The sequence below is a fragment of the Mytilus edulis genome, chromosome 5 (genome assembly GCF_963676685.1).
Source record: "Mytilus edulis chromosome 5, xbMytEdul2.2, whole genome shotgun sequence".
Lineage (NCBI taxonomy): Eukaryota > Metazoa > Mollusca > Bivalvia > Mytilida > Mytilidae > Mytilus > Mytilus edulis.
The window spans coordinates 83,857,541-83,874,420 of record NC_092348.1 but is presented as its reverse complement, the minus strand read 5'-3'; the positions used below and the strand labels follow the sequence as shown (position 1 = coordinate 83,874,420).

Below are 16,880 nucleotides of genomic sequence, written 5' to 3'. Positions count from 1 at the left end.
AAGAATTCTTTATACCATTTTAATATATTATGTAATCTTTGCCACTACAGCTTCGATTTTTTTTTTATGTTTATGACCATCTAAATGCATTGATATACACACTTTATCCCGATCTAATTGTGATTATGATACTTTCATAGAGTGCAAATTCACATAGCGGTCGGTGCATGCATAACAGGATCAATGTACCCTATCTAGTCACTCGGTCTACCTACTTTTGGAGTTCATACAATTCCCTACTTTTGTGGTTGATAACAAAACCTTGATTTGAAATCTAAATCAACTTATGAGTAAATCGGTAAATTACGTTAACCTCTAAGAGTATGACATACTTTAAGAATTAAACTCTTCGTTTAGAATAGTTTCAAACTGTATGCGATACTGTTGAGTCGTAGTGTTGGTTCTTCGTTTGGAATTTGAGATTTGTTTGCTCAAAATATTTTTCTTTTCATTAAACAACATATTCTAACTTTAAAAATTGCTGACACTCGTCAGTCGATACGAAATACTTATGCATTCTTATTTAGCAGCATTTACACCATTCCTTTATATAGTTTAAATAATTCCAAGGTGATAACAAAACTTCCAACTTGTAATTTACTGTCAAAGAACGGAAGATACTGAGCAAATATATTTTATTCATTTAATCATTTAAGTTATTGCTTCTACAGTTTCAGATTTGCCAAAAGTTCGTTGATCTTCACGAAATTACTTGGATATTACCCGCTTCTTATAGTATTTTTTGGTTCATGAATTATCACCTGATTTTCAATGATAAGCACGATGGCTAGCATACATATAGCAGAAACATTATGTTTCTGGAGCACTTAACTTTATCTACAATTTTGATTGAATTCGTGTTGATTCATGCTTATTGGCGTAACCTTTTCTCTTTGTATGATTTTTGGTTACTCTCTTTATATATTCAAACGTGTGACGGGCCTCTAATACAGTACACACAAACAAATCGCCGAGCTACTCTATATAAATAAACTTACGTGCCGGATTTTTCTTACTGCAGTCAAGCATCCCTTTAGTCTTGTTAACACTGCTATAATGATAATGGGGGAACCAAATCCCAGCAAAACTTTAAATATAGTCGTATATATCGGATCTGAAATAATTTTTTTATGTAAGTAAGCTCGTAAATGGATACATTTTAGTGTTAAGACAAATGTATCGAACAGGTAAAGTTAGTCCGAACGACGCACAATTATATATTTATAAAATAGCATTATAAACAACTTACCACGACTGTCAGCTTCAGACGATGTACTCTCTGGTGTATTGAAATTAGATGTATACATTGTTGAAGTCTCTGATGATGTCTGTTTACGTTGTTTTTCTGTTGATTTAACTGAATACCCCTTTGTAATGTCTGTTTTTGGATGTTGCTCTAAAGTTTGCATTGTTTGATGATGGGTACTCTTTGATCTATCAAATGTCATTGGGGTTTCTATAATAAAAAAAACGTTGACAAATATATTAATTATGGTAGTTCCAGCATTAGTATATACTTTGGCTATTTTTTTCAGGCAGTTGCATTTCTATTAAAATTATATGACCTTACCTTTGAAAACTGTAGAAATTGCAAAAAGATCTTTCTTCTGTGTTATGACATCAGTGGTATACATTGTTGAAGTCTCTGATGACGTCTGTTCATTTTGCTTCTCTGTTGAGTTAACTGAATTTGTTTTTAGATTCTGCTCTTCAGTTTGCATTGCTGATGTGTGCAAATTATTTTCTGTTTCCATTAACTCACTTGTTTGGTATCTCAAAGGTGATTCTGACGTTTGACTTGTAAATTGATTTGTACTTGTAGTTTCCTGACAAAGACATTGTTGCATGGCTACATCCGTTGATGTGCTGTGAAGTGTTATTCTGTCGTCGTCTAAAACAAATATACAAACTTATTAGTATTCTGGAATGTAGGATGAAAGAGTATAATTATAAACTTAAATAGAGCTGATGCCCGAGTTTGATCAAAATATCAATTGACATATTCAAAGTTAAATTAACTTGACGATGAGAGAGTAGTAAGTCTCAACTGTTATTATGCCTACCCTTCCGGGGCACATGAGCTTACCCCCGGTTTTATTGGTGGGGTTCTTGTTACTCGGTCATTTTTTTTCTATGTTGTGTTTGTGTACTGTTGTTTTTCTTTTCGCCGTTATCGTAAGATGTGAATAGACAAGACACAATTATTACTCTCCCGAATATATAAAGTGTTTATCCTATCTTCCTGAAGTTATTTCTGTTGTTACACGTCTCAATAAGTTAAACATAAATTTTCAATCAAAAATTCGCACATAATATAAACATAATGTGGTATGATTGTCAATAAGCCAACTATCAAGAGTTTAAATGACGAAAATAAAAGTTTACAACACCTTACGATTTTAACAATGACAACCCGTACCACAGAGCCGACTATAAAAGGCACCGGCATGGAAAATTAAAAGCCTCCGAAAAATACACAGGATACCTGCTCTGCGATAGGACATCTTGGTACTCGGTCGGGCAAGACAAATCAAAAGAAGTTAAATCAAACATATAATAGGCGCATTTTGGGGGAAAGTTTACTGTTTGTTGATGATTTTGTTGATTGTGGAATACATCAACCAGATAATTTTAACACAGATGTGTACTGAATGTAATATTGATTTTACTTGTATAAGTAGCTCTTACGCTATAAATCCAGGTTCAATCCACCATTTTCTACCTTTGAAAATGCCTGTAGCAAGTCAGGAATATGACAGTTGTTGTCCATTCGTTTGATGTGTTTTATCATTTTATTAAGGACTTTTCCTTCTGAATTTTCCTCGGAGTTCAGTACTTTTGGGATTCATTTTCACCTGACCAAGTACCAGGGTGTACTAGAGAATATATTACCTGACGAAAATATTAAATGCGGAGTCAAAAGTCGGTTATTTGAAAAAAAGTCTATTCAAAAGAGAAAAATAACGGCCTGATTTATAAAATACAATTTACGAAAAACAAATATACATGACATGAACCAACGACTAGCACTGAATTATTTGCTTCTTACTAGGTAAAGGCACTTACAGAATGCAAAGGGGTCTAATTAGGAATATTGAATGTTTGAAAATGTTGCAATACCACAATTAAGCAATTGTCTCTGAAACTAAATGATTTATCGACACAATGCTGTATTAACGGTATTATTCAAAGCAAGCATCCCTTATTATTTCAAACGTAAGTATTTCGTCAATATCAACCGATTGGATATATAAGCCTCTCAGTAAATGGTTTTTTTTTTTCAGACAGTGCCTGTTAGAATTACTTATATATAGATTCTTTTTTGTTTTATAAATTAATCGTCAAATTTTCAATTGAAAAATGTTAATGCTATTGATTTGCATGTACTTCATACGTATATGTAAAATACTTCATATGCAACATAAGCTAGGTGCTTATGAAGTGGACTGGAGAAAATAACATAATCTTATGATACAGACTGCTATTTAGTGTTTTTATAAGACATCGTATAACTCTTCGATTATTATGCTTTTGTGAAAATATGTAAGATTATGTCACACTGCAGAAACACATGACCTCAATATTTTAAGTGTTTATTCGATTCCACTTGTTTTACAACAATCAAATAACTAAAACTTATATAGCTGCTCTTTACATTTTGACAGGAAACTTATTTAAATTCCCCATGAATTATGAATTAAGAAATTATAAAGAAACTTAGATCGGCAAAGCCGAATTTAGTTTTCATTTTGTATCCTTGCTGTGTTATATTTCCTAACGTTGCAGCACATTTTACACATCCATACCTTCTAATTTTTCAGGTTTGACAGTTTTTTTTTTGCGACCAAAATCTATAAAGAGTTTATCTCATATCTTGAAATAAACTGAAAATAATGGAACCCGACATTAACATTTGAATCATTCAGCTTCAAAAATAATATTATAGAATATCACATACCTGCCCTTGTCCTAAGCAGTAAATGATGGCCTTTATAAACGTTTTGATATGATCTTAATAACCAGCATTTCAATAAGATGTCAAAAATGACCAGAACTTGGTACTTTATGTGTTGAATTTGGAAGATTGGTGTATTTCAACAAAGGGTCAAAATTTCAATAGAAACAATCATTTCTGGCCGATTATTTTTTGTACCAAATGTCATTCATTCGAATGGACTTGATTTACCACTGAATCTAAAAAGTCTGTTACCCAGCAGAATCTTTTCCTTGAAATCGACACAGATGGACAACTTTTAACTAGAATCTATCACAAACCTAATAATGTCCTTTTCTTTTTATTGTCATCTACCAATTTCTAATTAGTAAAAAAATCATTTGGCGTTAACATATGAAATATTATGAAAAGATCAGATACGTTCGTTCATATTTTAGGAGGTTTTAATATAGAAGCCATTTAAACGAACTTCATTAGCAGGGATGGGCTTCTATATTTAAACGTCCTCTAACAGGGCTTTGAGAAAGAACAACTGAAAGCATACTAAACAAGATTGACAGTCACATTCATGTTCTGCCGAATTGGTTGACCATTACAATGTATCTGTGTCCCAACTGACATAAGACATGTGTTTGCGATTTTACATCACAAGACACTAATATCTTTATTTTCACCTTAGCATGGATTCGCATATAAAAGACACATGCATGCACACTTTTTGACGAATCATGTTTTGCTCCGTTTAGAGTTTACGACATTTACTTAAGTTTTGTCCTTTATTGTTATTTTCAAAACTGCTTTACGAGTTTTAAACTTCAGGTATACTACTATTGATATAAAAAGGAAACATAGATGAATGTCTATGAGGCAACTATCCACCAAAGTTCAAATGAAAGTGCAATCATAGGCAACTGTTTGGCTTTCAAAAACCCATACTGTTTATTCGGCTATAGAAGACTACGACATGACAATTGTGGAACTATTTAGTATGCAATTGAGAAAACTGACGGCCTACTTTATGAATTTTTTTTTACGAAAAACGAATATGACAGATATGAAACAATGACAACAAATGAACGCTGTTTTCAATACAGTTAAATTCCTTTTAAATCTTATTTCTTATTTCAACAATACTCATTTACCTTCACAAGTAACTTCTATTTTATCAGAAGGCAGAATGGACCTATCAACGCAGGAAAATGAGGCAAACGATAAATCGTTCTTTCTTTTCTTTATCCAATTCCATACAGAGACGGATATGCATTGGCAATTGAAACATTGAGAGCAAAATCTACAAGTAAAAAAAATACCGTTATATTTACGTATTAATCTAAAAGGTTGTCTAACTGTATACTGATAACTTTATGTGTTAGCTAAAATCAAAATGAATAAAAAAAACTAGTATGTTGAAATCGTATGGTATTTGTTGTTTTTCATCGTAGTGCAGTGTAATTGAATCAGTTCAAATATCTTATTTCATATTTAGTTGAAAATCGTGATTAGTTAGACTGGTTTGAAAACACGTGCCATTGAAAAATTTCTTATATTTGTTTAGGCAACAAAATTTCAACTAAATTAACTTTTGGTATCTAATGACACCATTTATAATGTAATAATACAAGTATTTGGTTTTATTAAGTAAAATGAATGCAATAGTAGTTTTTCGATCATTCGACGAATAAGATAAATCAAGTTCACAAAGAGAAACCTAGGGGAATCGTATGAACCCTTAGACGAGTGCGACAGGGGCGTTGAAAGGATACGCATCTCGTATTTGAAAATAGAAAAGATTTTGTTGTTAACTAGCTTGGAAAAGTCGTCTTATCTGCTATTTACCGATTCAGTGCGTTTCCTCATTGGGACGTTTTGACTTAGTTTGATTCGCAAGGCGAGGGATTCATGCATAGTATAAGAGAGGCAAACGTTACCAAAGGTACATCAAACCTTGAAAGTTGAAAATAAACTGACAACACCACGAAAAAAATTAGAAAAGACAAACAAAAGTATACAAACCAGATTCTAGAAAACAAAAGAATCAGCAACACAATCACGTCGTTTTGCTAATGTAAGCGCAAATCTGAGGATAATTCTTATTCGGAAGTTCAGATGGGGAAACAGAAGACGGGATTGTGGAACTCTTGGTTTAATATCTTCCTTATGAGCAGCACCCTGTTTCTAAGAAGTAATGACAATAACTGATATCCCTGCAATACCGTATGAACTGGGATATAATTACACCGTATGCAGGCGCTGCAGGAATTTGGGTACATAGAAATGGAGCTGAAACAATCTCTTTTGTCCTGAATTTCGTTTTTAACCGATACTTATAGTCAATTTGTCGATGTAAGTGAATATATAAGGCAGACTGAACTGTTTGTGTTGGATCTTAATTTAATCTCAACTTCGATGAGATAGATGCGCTCAACATAGTCACTTAACTTTAAATTATTTAGTGAGGAAACATAATCTATATAGCAGAAAGTAAGAGGCCAAGAACCTTAATATGATGTCAGTCCGCCACCTTAGTATCACTATACCAACTTCACCTGCATATGGGATATATATTTCCCAACTTTTTACGATAATCAAGAGCTTGCAGCTCCTACTCAGACTTTGTAAAACGTCATCAGTGTCTGAGTAGAAAGTTGATGAACCAGGGGTATGTCAAAGAACGTCTCGTCCTTTTTCTAAAAACGTTCATCGGAAGGTACCAAGACCTTGTTGATAAATATTCCGTATCAATTTCACAAATAATACACGATGGTCTTGATGTATAGATTGTGCGTACTAATGTTCTTTATCATCTTAACAACGAACGTGTTTTATAGTTCTTTCATTTGTCTTTGTTCTATTATTAATATTACTTTTACTGTTGAATGGTTTTATGTAATATCCATTGACGTGGCTCGGCACTTATACATCTCGTCAATGTGTTTGCATTGTCTTTCATTTTTTTGTAATGTGTTTTGTATATGCGACTTTTTGTATTTCTTTGGTTCTTATAACGTGACTCTGTACTTTAAAAGATCCCGTCAGTATGATATTGTTCTATTTTATGTCATTATGATATATTTCTATTATGAATTACAATATACGTTGAACCACAAACGTCAAAATCATTCAATCGCGTAGTGGAATTAACTATTTGTGGATTCTTATAAATTCTATATATAACTTTTGGACTAGTTAAAATCTCGGTCTATTTCTGAAATTTGTTCTTACATACTTTTGATTTTTTAACCCTGTATGCTCACATTGCCTAGGTAAATTTTAAAATTGTTTGTATGCACATTGAACGACAAATCTATGTGACGTATAAAATTTTCTGACGTCAGATACACAAATCAATGAATGTGTTTGTAAATAGATGTCTTTGTGTTCTGTTGAATTATTTCTTTTGAAATTGTTATACGATGATGACTGATGTACCCATATTCTGACTATTTTATTTATTGTGTCTGTTTAGTTAACGCATCAATGTAAATATAACAGAATTGGATGAGACTGCCATCAAAGTGAGAGGGTTCGCGCTATAAAACCAGGTTTAATTCAGCATTTTCTACATTTGAAAATGCCTGTACCAAGTCAGGAATATGACAGTTCTTGTCCATTCATTTTTGATGCGTTTTGTTATTTGATTTTGCCATCTGATTATGGACTTTCTGAATTGATTTTCCTCTAAGTTCAGTATTTTTGTGATTTTACTTTTTTCTCATAAATGAACAAGTCGACAAGAAGAGGAGAACAATTGAATCCCATGGGAATGCCGATTGTTTTTGAAAAATATGTCATACAAATGTAATGCATATGTTCTCAATTAAGAAATTAATCATATTGATAATACCAGTTTCAGAAATGTTTTTGTTTGAATCAGAGGGATTCTTTACAAAGTACGATTCATAACTTCCTAAGGCCCGTAATTTGTATTTACGTTGGCCGTTCTCTTTTATGCATAAAAGCAGAACATTCTCTTTTAATTTGTCTTTTGTGTGTGTACTCAGGATTACTTGTGTACAGTATAGAAAAGTCAAATGTTTTGATAATATTACAAGATAAATGAAGGCAACAGTAGCATAAAACTGTTTAAAATAAAAAATGGATTGAGCGAAAACTAATCCAAATGAAACACATTAACCATAAAATGAAAACAGCAGAACAACAGAAACATTTAACTGCAACAGCAGGAAAATGCGTTAACGTACATAGAAAGAGTCTTAGATTGTATATACTCTAAAAGATCTTTGGGATATTTAAGTAACCCCATAAAATTTTCTAGAAAAGGTTGTTCTTCAAAAACTTTTAACCTCGGCTTTCATTGCTGTTTAAATTGATGTAATAATTTAGAAAGAGGACGTGGAACACTTGGAATATTTAGCAGGAGACGCTCATGTTGTCGACGTAACTGGTTCATGTGTTTTCATCGGTCTATGTCTGTTGCCTTAATGTGTCCTTTAAATCACTCAACTTACAATGTTAAAGCCCCAACGTTCTTGTTATTATCAAATAGATCAGCAGAAATGTAGACAATCAGATTACCCTGAAAATTCCTGTAAGTGAAGAAAACAATTAAGAAGTACAAATATCTTCAAACATCCAGTTAAAAGAAGCAAAACTGCTGTAATCCTATTTTTTGCACAAAAGGACTGAGACATGGTGTCTTTCTTCAATTCACACACACCCGCCAAGCAAATTACATCAAAATGTTAAAATCATAAATAGGACACAATAAGTAAATTTACAGATCAGGAAATATTACAATACTGTGGTTTAATAGATATATCTTGACATTTTGAAATAATCGACTCAATGGTGCCAAATGCTCCATATCCTCAAAACCGTTGCCAGCAAAATATAGTGCATCAAACAAGACGTTAAAGGTTAAACAAAATGAACATCTTCCCATGTGATATGATACATAAAGGAAGGGTTGTTTTCCACATTATCGCCATAGTATGAGATGGGGAATTTGAATACCGTAACTTGGGTTATTTTGGGTGAAGTTTTATTATCATGGTATAGTTGGTGCATCCGATGAAAGTGCCAAAATTAAACACACGAAAATAGAGCTCATTTCTATATTTGTCCTACAATTCTATACATAGACAAATCTGCAAATGAATACCTGGTAAAATTTGACAACACTATATAATATTTACTTAATTGTCAATTTTTCTAAATTGTAAAGAAAACACAACATGAAATATTATTCACACAAGTCATAAATATGCCAGGCAATTGCTGATTAGACGCCGTTATCTATAATGAGAACATCAAACCGTCTTTTAATCATTTATCTTTAATTATAAATTGCCAGATGCTTAAGGATTAAAATTTATAAATGATTTTTGTAAAAAAAATAATCTAATCAATAAGTTATTTTTATTTTATTTCATATTTCTATTTCAATTTTAAACCACGATATACGGAATTATTTTGCAATTGTCGTGATTTTAATTTGAGAAATTCAATGACATTTTGTCAATAAACGGGTAAATAAAAGCACATATCAATGTGATGGTATGATACTAAACCCCTCACGGGGAGGACTGTGCCTGATATTCATATAATGAAGACATAATTTTTCAATCAATTTAATTGAAGTCCGGAGCTGGCATGTCAGTTAACTGCTAGTAGTCTGATGTTATTTATGTATTATTGTCATTTTGTTTTTTATTTTCTTTGGTTACATCTTCTGACATCAGACTCGGACTTCTCTTGAACTGCATTTTAATGTGTGTATTTTTATGTGTTTACCTTTCTGCATTGGCTAGAGGTATAGGGGGATCTCACAAACGTTTAACCTCGCCACATTTTTGCGCCTGTCCCAAGTCAGGAGCCTCTGACCTTTGTTAGTCTTGTATTATTTAAACTTTTAGTTTCTTGTGTACAATTTGGAGTTTAGTATGGTGTTCATTATCACTGAACCAGTATATATTTGTTTAGGGGCCGGCTTAGGGACGCCTCCGGGTGCGAAAATTTCTCGTTGCATTGAAGACCTGTTGCTGTTGTCTGCTCTATGGTCGGGTTGTTGTCTCTTTGGCACATTCACCATTTCCATTCTCAATTTTATCACTACTGTTGTTCAAAAATTAAACATATAAATTGGACGAAGCACCAAAATTACACACACCAAAATAAAACACATGCCTTTTGAGAGAAAACCGCCAAAATATTCCGACGCCAACATTTCCCAATTAACGGTACTACAATTAAGGAATAACTAATAAATAAATTTCACACTTTACATTCAATAAATCAACGTTTATATATATACTGGTCATTCATTATCTAAACGACTGTGATTGGAACACAATGTGGTTTGCAGTCGTTGGCCTAAATCAGTTTATGGAGAAATTAACCCTTTGAGTGCCAAGCTTTTTATCTGGTGAGTGCCAGATGATATTCAAAAGATTTGTTTATCAGAGTGGTATAGTGACGTCGTACGTAACAACCATTATTTGACGTAACAGTATTGAAGGACTTTTGATGCGAAGTGCCTGCAACGTCGAAATTGATGGTTTTCATAGGACATTCGAATATTTTTCAAATCCAAAATATTCATGCATTATTTCAAAGTTCTTTTTTTTTAATTTATGTTTTTTACGTGTCCTCGCTAATTTTTTGTAAAAGAAAAACGGGAAAAGATTGCATAAAAAATGCATCGTAAGTTTCAAAAAACGTGTCATTGCACACTTGAGAATTATTGCAGGTAGCTCTATTTACGTATAAAAAAACTAATTATAGTTTATTAGACAAATCGAATTTCTGGTTAAGTCTTTGTCAGATCCAGTATTCAAGTTCAAAGCACCACCTTGAAAAAAGAATTCTGCTTTTTATAGTTTACATGTCATAAAAACCCACACAAAAAAGTTTTTTTGGTGGTAGGACTATTTCTAATGTGTCATTAGCTGGCTCTTTACATGTAAAGATTCAATATCTTTATATAATTTAGTGATCAGTCACTCGATACAAGGTATACGGTAGCAGTCGTTCATGTATCAATACTTAAAATAAAATTAAATATGTTGAAAATGTATTTACAAGTAGGCTTATATTATAAGTATTTATAATTATATTTTTTGCCAGAACGATGTATTCTTTTTTCTTCTCAGACTTTATTGTTTTTAGCTATTAATGTTTAAATAATTTATATTGCAAAAACAAAGCACTGTTAATTCAAAAATCAATGTGTTTATTCAGCTAACTCCTTCAATTCCTGTTACTGAAAACTTTGACTTTTTCATTTAAAAGTGTGTTTGAATGTAGTGAATTTCGAGTTGACTTCAGTGTCTATACACATAGTCCGTGAACTATATTTCAGCACTCTGCAAAACGACACTATATCTGAGCTTTATCAACCAGTGTATGGCCTTTTACGGTGGTGATACACTTTTTTCTTGGGCATTAAACGGGAAAAGTCCATAAGTTAATTGACACCTTGCGTTTTCAATTTGACTATACATTTCTTACTCCATCGAGGTGAAGCCTATAATTATTTGCCTGATACTTTTAAAATTTATACTAATGCGACCCCAACGGCATCCTTTAATTAAACAAATACCCGTTAAAATCAGACGATGTATATCACTAGAACAGAATATAAGATTCGAAAAGAATACACAGGTCGTGCTTGAGATTTCGAAATCAATAATTTTTTTCCTTGAGCAGTATGATAAATAAGTCCACAATAAAATCTCTACATTTTTTTGATAAAAGTTTATAAAAGTTTCCGTCACTTAATAGTCAAGTTGCAATCATTCCTTCGTAAATCTTACAGACGCCATCACGAGTTAATTGACCATTACGGTGTATCCGTTTCACAGATGAAATCGGATATCTTCCTAATGTCGTAACTAATCCCGTTCCCTTTCCATGAATTTCAAATTGACCTGCCGAATTAAGACTATTTACCTGGTTTGTAAAAACACGAGCAACACGAGTGTCACATGTGGAGCAGGATCTGATCATCCTTTCTGAGCACCTGGGATCACCCAAGCTTTCGATGGGGTATGTGTTGCTTAGTCTTTAGTTTTCTTTGTTGTGTCTTGTGTACAGTTTTATTTGTCCGTTTGTCTTTTTTTCTTTTTTTAGTGATGGCGTTGTCAGTTTATTTTCGATCTTTCACCCCTCCAGTTTAATCAAAGATTTGTATAGTTTATTACGCAAATTTTTGGTTGAATTCGACCGTAAGTCGGACACAATTTACATTGCACACTCCATTACTTCCTTGGAGAATACAATATGTACCTTGTTAAGTTCTAAATTTAACTAACTAACATCAGTGACAGTATTGACCCATAACTTTCGTAACTGGTCGAAGTTAGTGTTTTATCCTAATTTTATGGTCAACCGGCAGAAATGGATAGAGCGAGGAGGACATCCGTGTACTTTGAACACATTCTTTTTTTTAATTAAATAAACAAAAATAAGTTGTCACGCACGTGAAGAAATACGAAAACTTTGCAAAGAAAGTTAGAAACTTTAGTATCATACCTGTTTATTTCTAAAATTTTAAAAAGATTTTTATGAAATATAAAAGATCAAAGTATTTAAAAATAAATATTTTATTTCATAATGGCACACTTTTCACTAATTCAACATCGGTGTATCTATTGCGGTATGTCGTTGGACTTTTTCTGTAATGAAAAACGCCAATCAACGGGGCGTGACCGGCCATCTTGATTACGCTGTCAGAACATTGTGACGTCATCGCCTTTGTGATGCCGTTAACGATATACAGAAAAAACAACGCCGATATATCGGCTCTCGGCACTTACGGAGGAAGCTTCTGGCATAGTAAGGGTTAACAGTGTGCAACACATTTTTTTTTATGTTATTTCGAATAGACTGACAAAATATTACAGTTATTTCTTATAATTTAATTTAGAATTCCATTTTAAACCGGCGTAAATCATGAAAAAACGTTGATGACGTCATGATCTCATGACAAAATTGTGTATATGATATGATAAACAAAACGACGTCAGCCAATCAGAAGACGCGTTACATCCAAAATTGGATTATTGAGTGTTAAAAAAGAATATCAACATGTGTGTCAAACACTAACACACATCTACTTGGGACATACATATATTGACTTTGAATCTAAATATACATACACTCTGGATAAGTCACGATTGTTTCTAAAAACGTCACTTGGTAAACTGCTGATCAAATTATTATTCAAACTTCTGAAAATAAGTAAATAAAATTAGTTTTATGTTATTGAATATTCAGAATGTAACAATAAATAAACTCTAATGTGAAAATGTCATGGTGTCATTAAGATCACTGGTACTTTTTATTGTTTATTAGATAAAATATTAGGATATGTATAAAAGTGACACAAGTATTGAAAGATTTCATGTTGTCTTGCACTTATTTTGAGACGGTTAATATGTTGACTCATTTGAAACTCTTGCTGTTGAAACGAATGTTGCCTAACGTGAACATATGACATCAAAGTAATTAGTGATAAAAATGACTGAATAAAGTGCGTAACGTTATATGCTATTATTATAGTTCAAAGTAACGGTGTTAGGTTTGTTTATATTATAAAAGAAAAGGAAGAGTGGTATGATTGACAATGAGACAACTATCCACAAGAGTGAACAGGGAGTGGATGTAGGCAATTTAAGGCCATCGTATTGTCTTCAACAATGAGAAGAAAACTCATACCGTATAGTCGGCTATGGCTATAAAACGCCCAGACACGAACAATGTGAATCAATCCAAAAGTGAAAAATAACGGCTTAATTTATAACAATACATCCGAAAAAAATAATGTGACAGCCATAAACCAACGGCAACCACTAAACTACAGGCTCCTGAATTAGAATAAGCACACAAAGAATGTGACGGGAAAACATGTTTAAGAGTGTTCAACCCTCCTCTAACTTAGTGAATAGTGGTGTAACAGCACAACGTCTTTTAGTAACATTGTTTATCTTAAAGACCTTGTAAATTATATTTTTCTTGTTATTCGTGATTCGAGTAGTCAAACTCATATGCGTATATGAAAAGTGTAATGTATGAGAATATTCTCAATAAAATTACATGTGTAATTCAGTTACTTACAGCTCAGTTAGGGCTGTGTTTTTTACAAAGAGATTGGTAGGCAAAATCGTCAATTTATTCCAACCAAGTTTTCTAGATGTGGTAAAATGATTATATAAATATAAATGATATAGAACACAAAACCTATAATGGTATTTGATTTTTCATGAACACTTGTAATATAACTTCAATTCGTCATGATTTTGATACAAAAGTGATACATATATATGCTTCAATCATTCCCTAGTAGAGTGTAAATTATACGATATGCTTTCTTACAATATTTGTATGATCTTTTACAATGAATTCAACATAATTTCTTCTTCTCATTCAAAAAAATCAACGATTATTAGACTTTTCAATTAAATACTGAATATACGAGTCAAACTTTAAAAAAAAAACAGTCTGATACTTTACATGTTCCTTTAACAGGCATCAACTGGTTGATTTGTATTTTTATTAATAACATATTCCCAGCTTGCGATGAATACACATAATACAGATGGGTTTTTCAACAGAGAAAAGACATTTCTCTGGAAGTCAACTAATACTTTAAAGATAGTGCGGTGTTTTCTTTCTGTTATGATTTCCTTTATCTATAATAAAGATCACTAGGAGATTTAGGATCTGCGATCCTTTACGACAAGATTAATTTCCTGTCATCGATTTAATTTTACTTGGTTACAAATGAATAACCGAAAATCTGTCTCGCAAATTACCCTTAGATACATTTCATAATCGACGCCATTCGGTCATTCTCTCTCTTTTTTGCCGACCTCTTTGCCAAAGATAAATAAAATAGCGATACAAAAACTATTATACGTGTTAATTTGTTGAAAGCATTCGGAGCAATATTTTCCTCTGAATGAAATGAACATAATTATACTCATATTGAAAATGTCATTGAGATTCACAATTTGTCACGTTTTAAATGTTAACTTGCCTTGTTTTTTCTTTATCTATTTCCTTGAATTTTAAATCGCTAAACTGTTGATTACTTAATCAGGTCTCACTTTCTTCTAAATGTGCTTTATGACTGTCTACTATACGTTTTCTTGGGGTTTTTTTCTTCATATCAAATCAAAATACATCATCACAAGATTTCCGAGAACAAACATATCATTAAACTAGCTTTAACGCTTAAACTAGCTTTAACGCTTAAATATGTCTGGGTAAACCTTGTGTTTGAGTACTTCACTCTTTGTTTTACAGAGGAAATAAGTTCTATCTCATACAATGTTCAAAAGCCTTACCGTATGGCTAGCTATAAATGACAAAATGTGAGTAATAACTATCGACCATATGTCTATACTATTAAATTTGTAGACCAAATGTTTTAGCCGGTTTGGCTACGAGCCGACGATCATCTGAAGTATCATATAAAGATAAATAGTAAGTAAAATTGAGAATGGAAATAGGGAATGTGTCAAAGAGACAACAACCCGACCAAATAAAAAACAACAGCAGAGGGTCACCAACAGGTCTTCAATGTAGCGAGAAATTCCCGCACCCGGAGGCGTCCTTCAGCTGGCCCCTCAACAAATATATACTAGTCCAGTGATAATGAACGCCATACTAATTTCCAAATTGTACACATGAAACTAAAATTAAAATAATACAAGACTAACAAAGGCCAGAGGCTCCTGACTTGGGACAGGCGCAAAAATGCGGCGGGGTTAAACATGTTTGTGAGATCTCAACCCTCCCCTATACCTCTAACCAATGTAGAAAGGTAAACGCATAACAATACGCACATTAAAATTCAGTTCAAGAGAAGTCCGAGTCTGATGTCAGAAGATGTAACCAAAGAAAATAAACAAAATGACAATAATACATAAATAACAACAGACTACTAGCAGTTAACTGACATGCCAGCTCCAGACTTCAATTAAACTGACTGAAAGATTATGATTCCATCATATGAACATCAGGCACAATCCTTCCCGTTAAGGGTTTAGTATCATACCATCATAACATATATGAGAAGAACATAACCCGTGTCATGTCAACAACTGTTTTTAGAATAAATGTGTTTTGTATTGTACTTATCTTCATATAGTACTTGTTTTAATTTTGTCTTAAATAATTAAACACCAAATAAAGTTCTGTATCTGGTTCCGTATCGTCCCAATGTGTCTTGCATTTATGACAACTCGGTCAAGGGCCTCCTCGCACCACCCGAACACTCTCAATAATTATTACAACTTCCATCACTTTATCAAACTCGCAAAACTAAAAAAATATAACAAACTCGAAGAATTGTGTTTAATCATTAGATTGTTTCCTTTTTCTTTCAGAAAATTCCTTTTTTTCTCGAAGCATCCATGTCACACAGAGACAGAACTCGAACCACTTGGAAAAAGTACTACATTTTAGAACCACTTAAGAAATGTTTTAAATCATCAGAGAGTCCTAGATTGTCTTCTCTTAGTTATTTCCTCCGTTCATGGAGCACCCGTATCACACAGAGACAGAAAATACAATGTAGCACCACTGAGAAATATTTTAATCATCAGTGTTCTAGGTTATCTTCGTCTTCTCTGTGTGATTTCCTCCGTTCAAGGAGCATCTGTGCAACACCGAAACAGAAGCTACTAACTGGACATTTAAAATCCAATGAAAGTAGAACTGACATAATAATCAAAACTATCAAAATAATGCATCAGTGCATAACAAGTTTTAAGAAACACGAACCCAAGCTGTATATCATCATACACATTTAAAGTAGTCCTCAAGCCGCGCTCGCGTGGTTTTATTTTCTAGTATACTACTATATGAATGGGAAAATATATTTGTTATGACTTACTTCATTGACATCTTAATTAACAGAACGATTATTATGGTATATTTCTTCATTTTAAAGGTCTTA

At 32.7% G+C, this 16,880-nt stretch overlaps 1 protein-coding gene across 1 annotated transcript; it reads right to left on the bottom strand.

Moving 5' to 3' along the window:
- Nucleotides 1-720: 720 nt before the first annotated feature.
- Nucleotides 721-13,140, bottom strand: LOC139522548 (uncharacterized). Its single transcript, XM_071316019.1, has 6 exons — nucleotides 13,075-13,140; nucleotides 8,425-8,502; nucleotides 5,098-5,246; nucleotides 1,571-1,891; nucleotides 1,250-1,456; nucleotides 721-1,114 (listed from the first exon to the last, which is right to left on the bottom strand). The coding sequence occupies exons 4-6, from the start codon at nucleotides 1,845-1,847 to the stop codon at nucleotides 981-983; spliced, it is 618 nt and encodes a 205-aa protein (XP_071172120.1). The 5' UTR covers nucleotides 1,848-1,891; nucleotides 5,098-5,246; nucleotides 8,425-8,502; nucleotides 13,075-13,140; the 3' UTR covers nucleotides 721-980.
- Nucleotides 13,141-16,880: the final 3,740 nt, after the last annotated feature.

Coding starts and splice junctions, on each gene's coding strand:
- LOC139522548 (XM_071316019.1), bottom strand. CDS start 1,847: ATGCAACAATGTCTTTGTCAGGAAACTACAAGTACAAATCAATTTACA. Junction 1,457..1,570: donor AATTTCTACAGTTTTCAAAG/GTAAGGTCATAT, acceptor TTTTTATTATAG/AAACCCCAATGACATTTGAT. Junction 1,115..1,249: donor GTCTGAAGCTGACAGTCGTG/GTAAGTTGTTTA, acceptor AAATTATTTCAG/ATCCGATATATACGACTATA.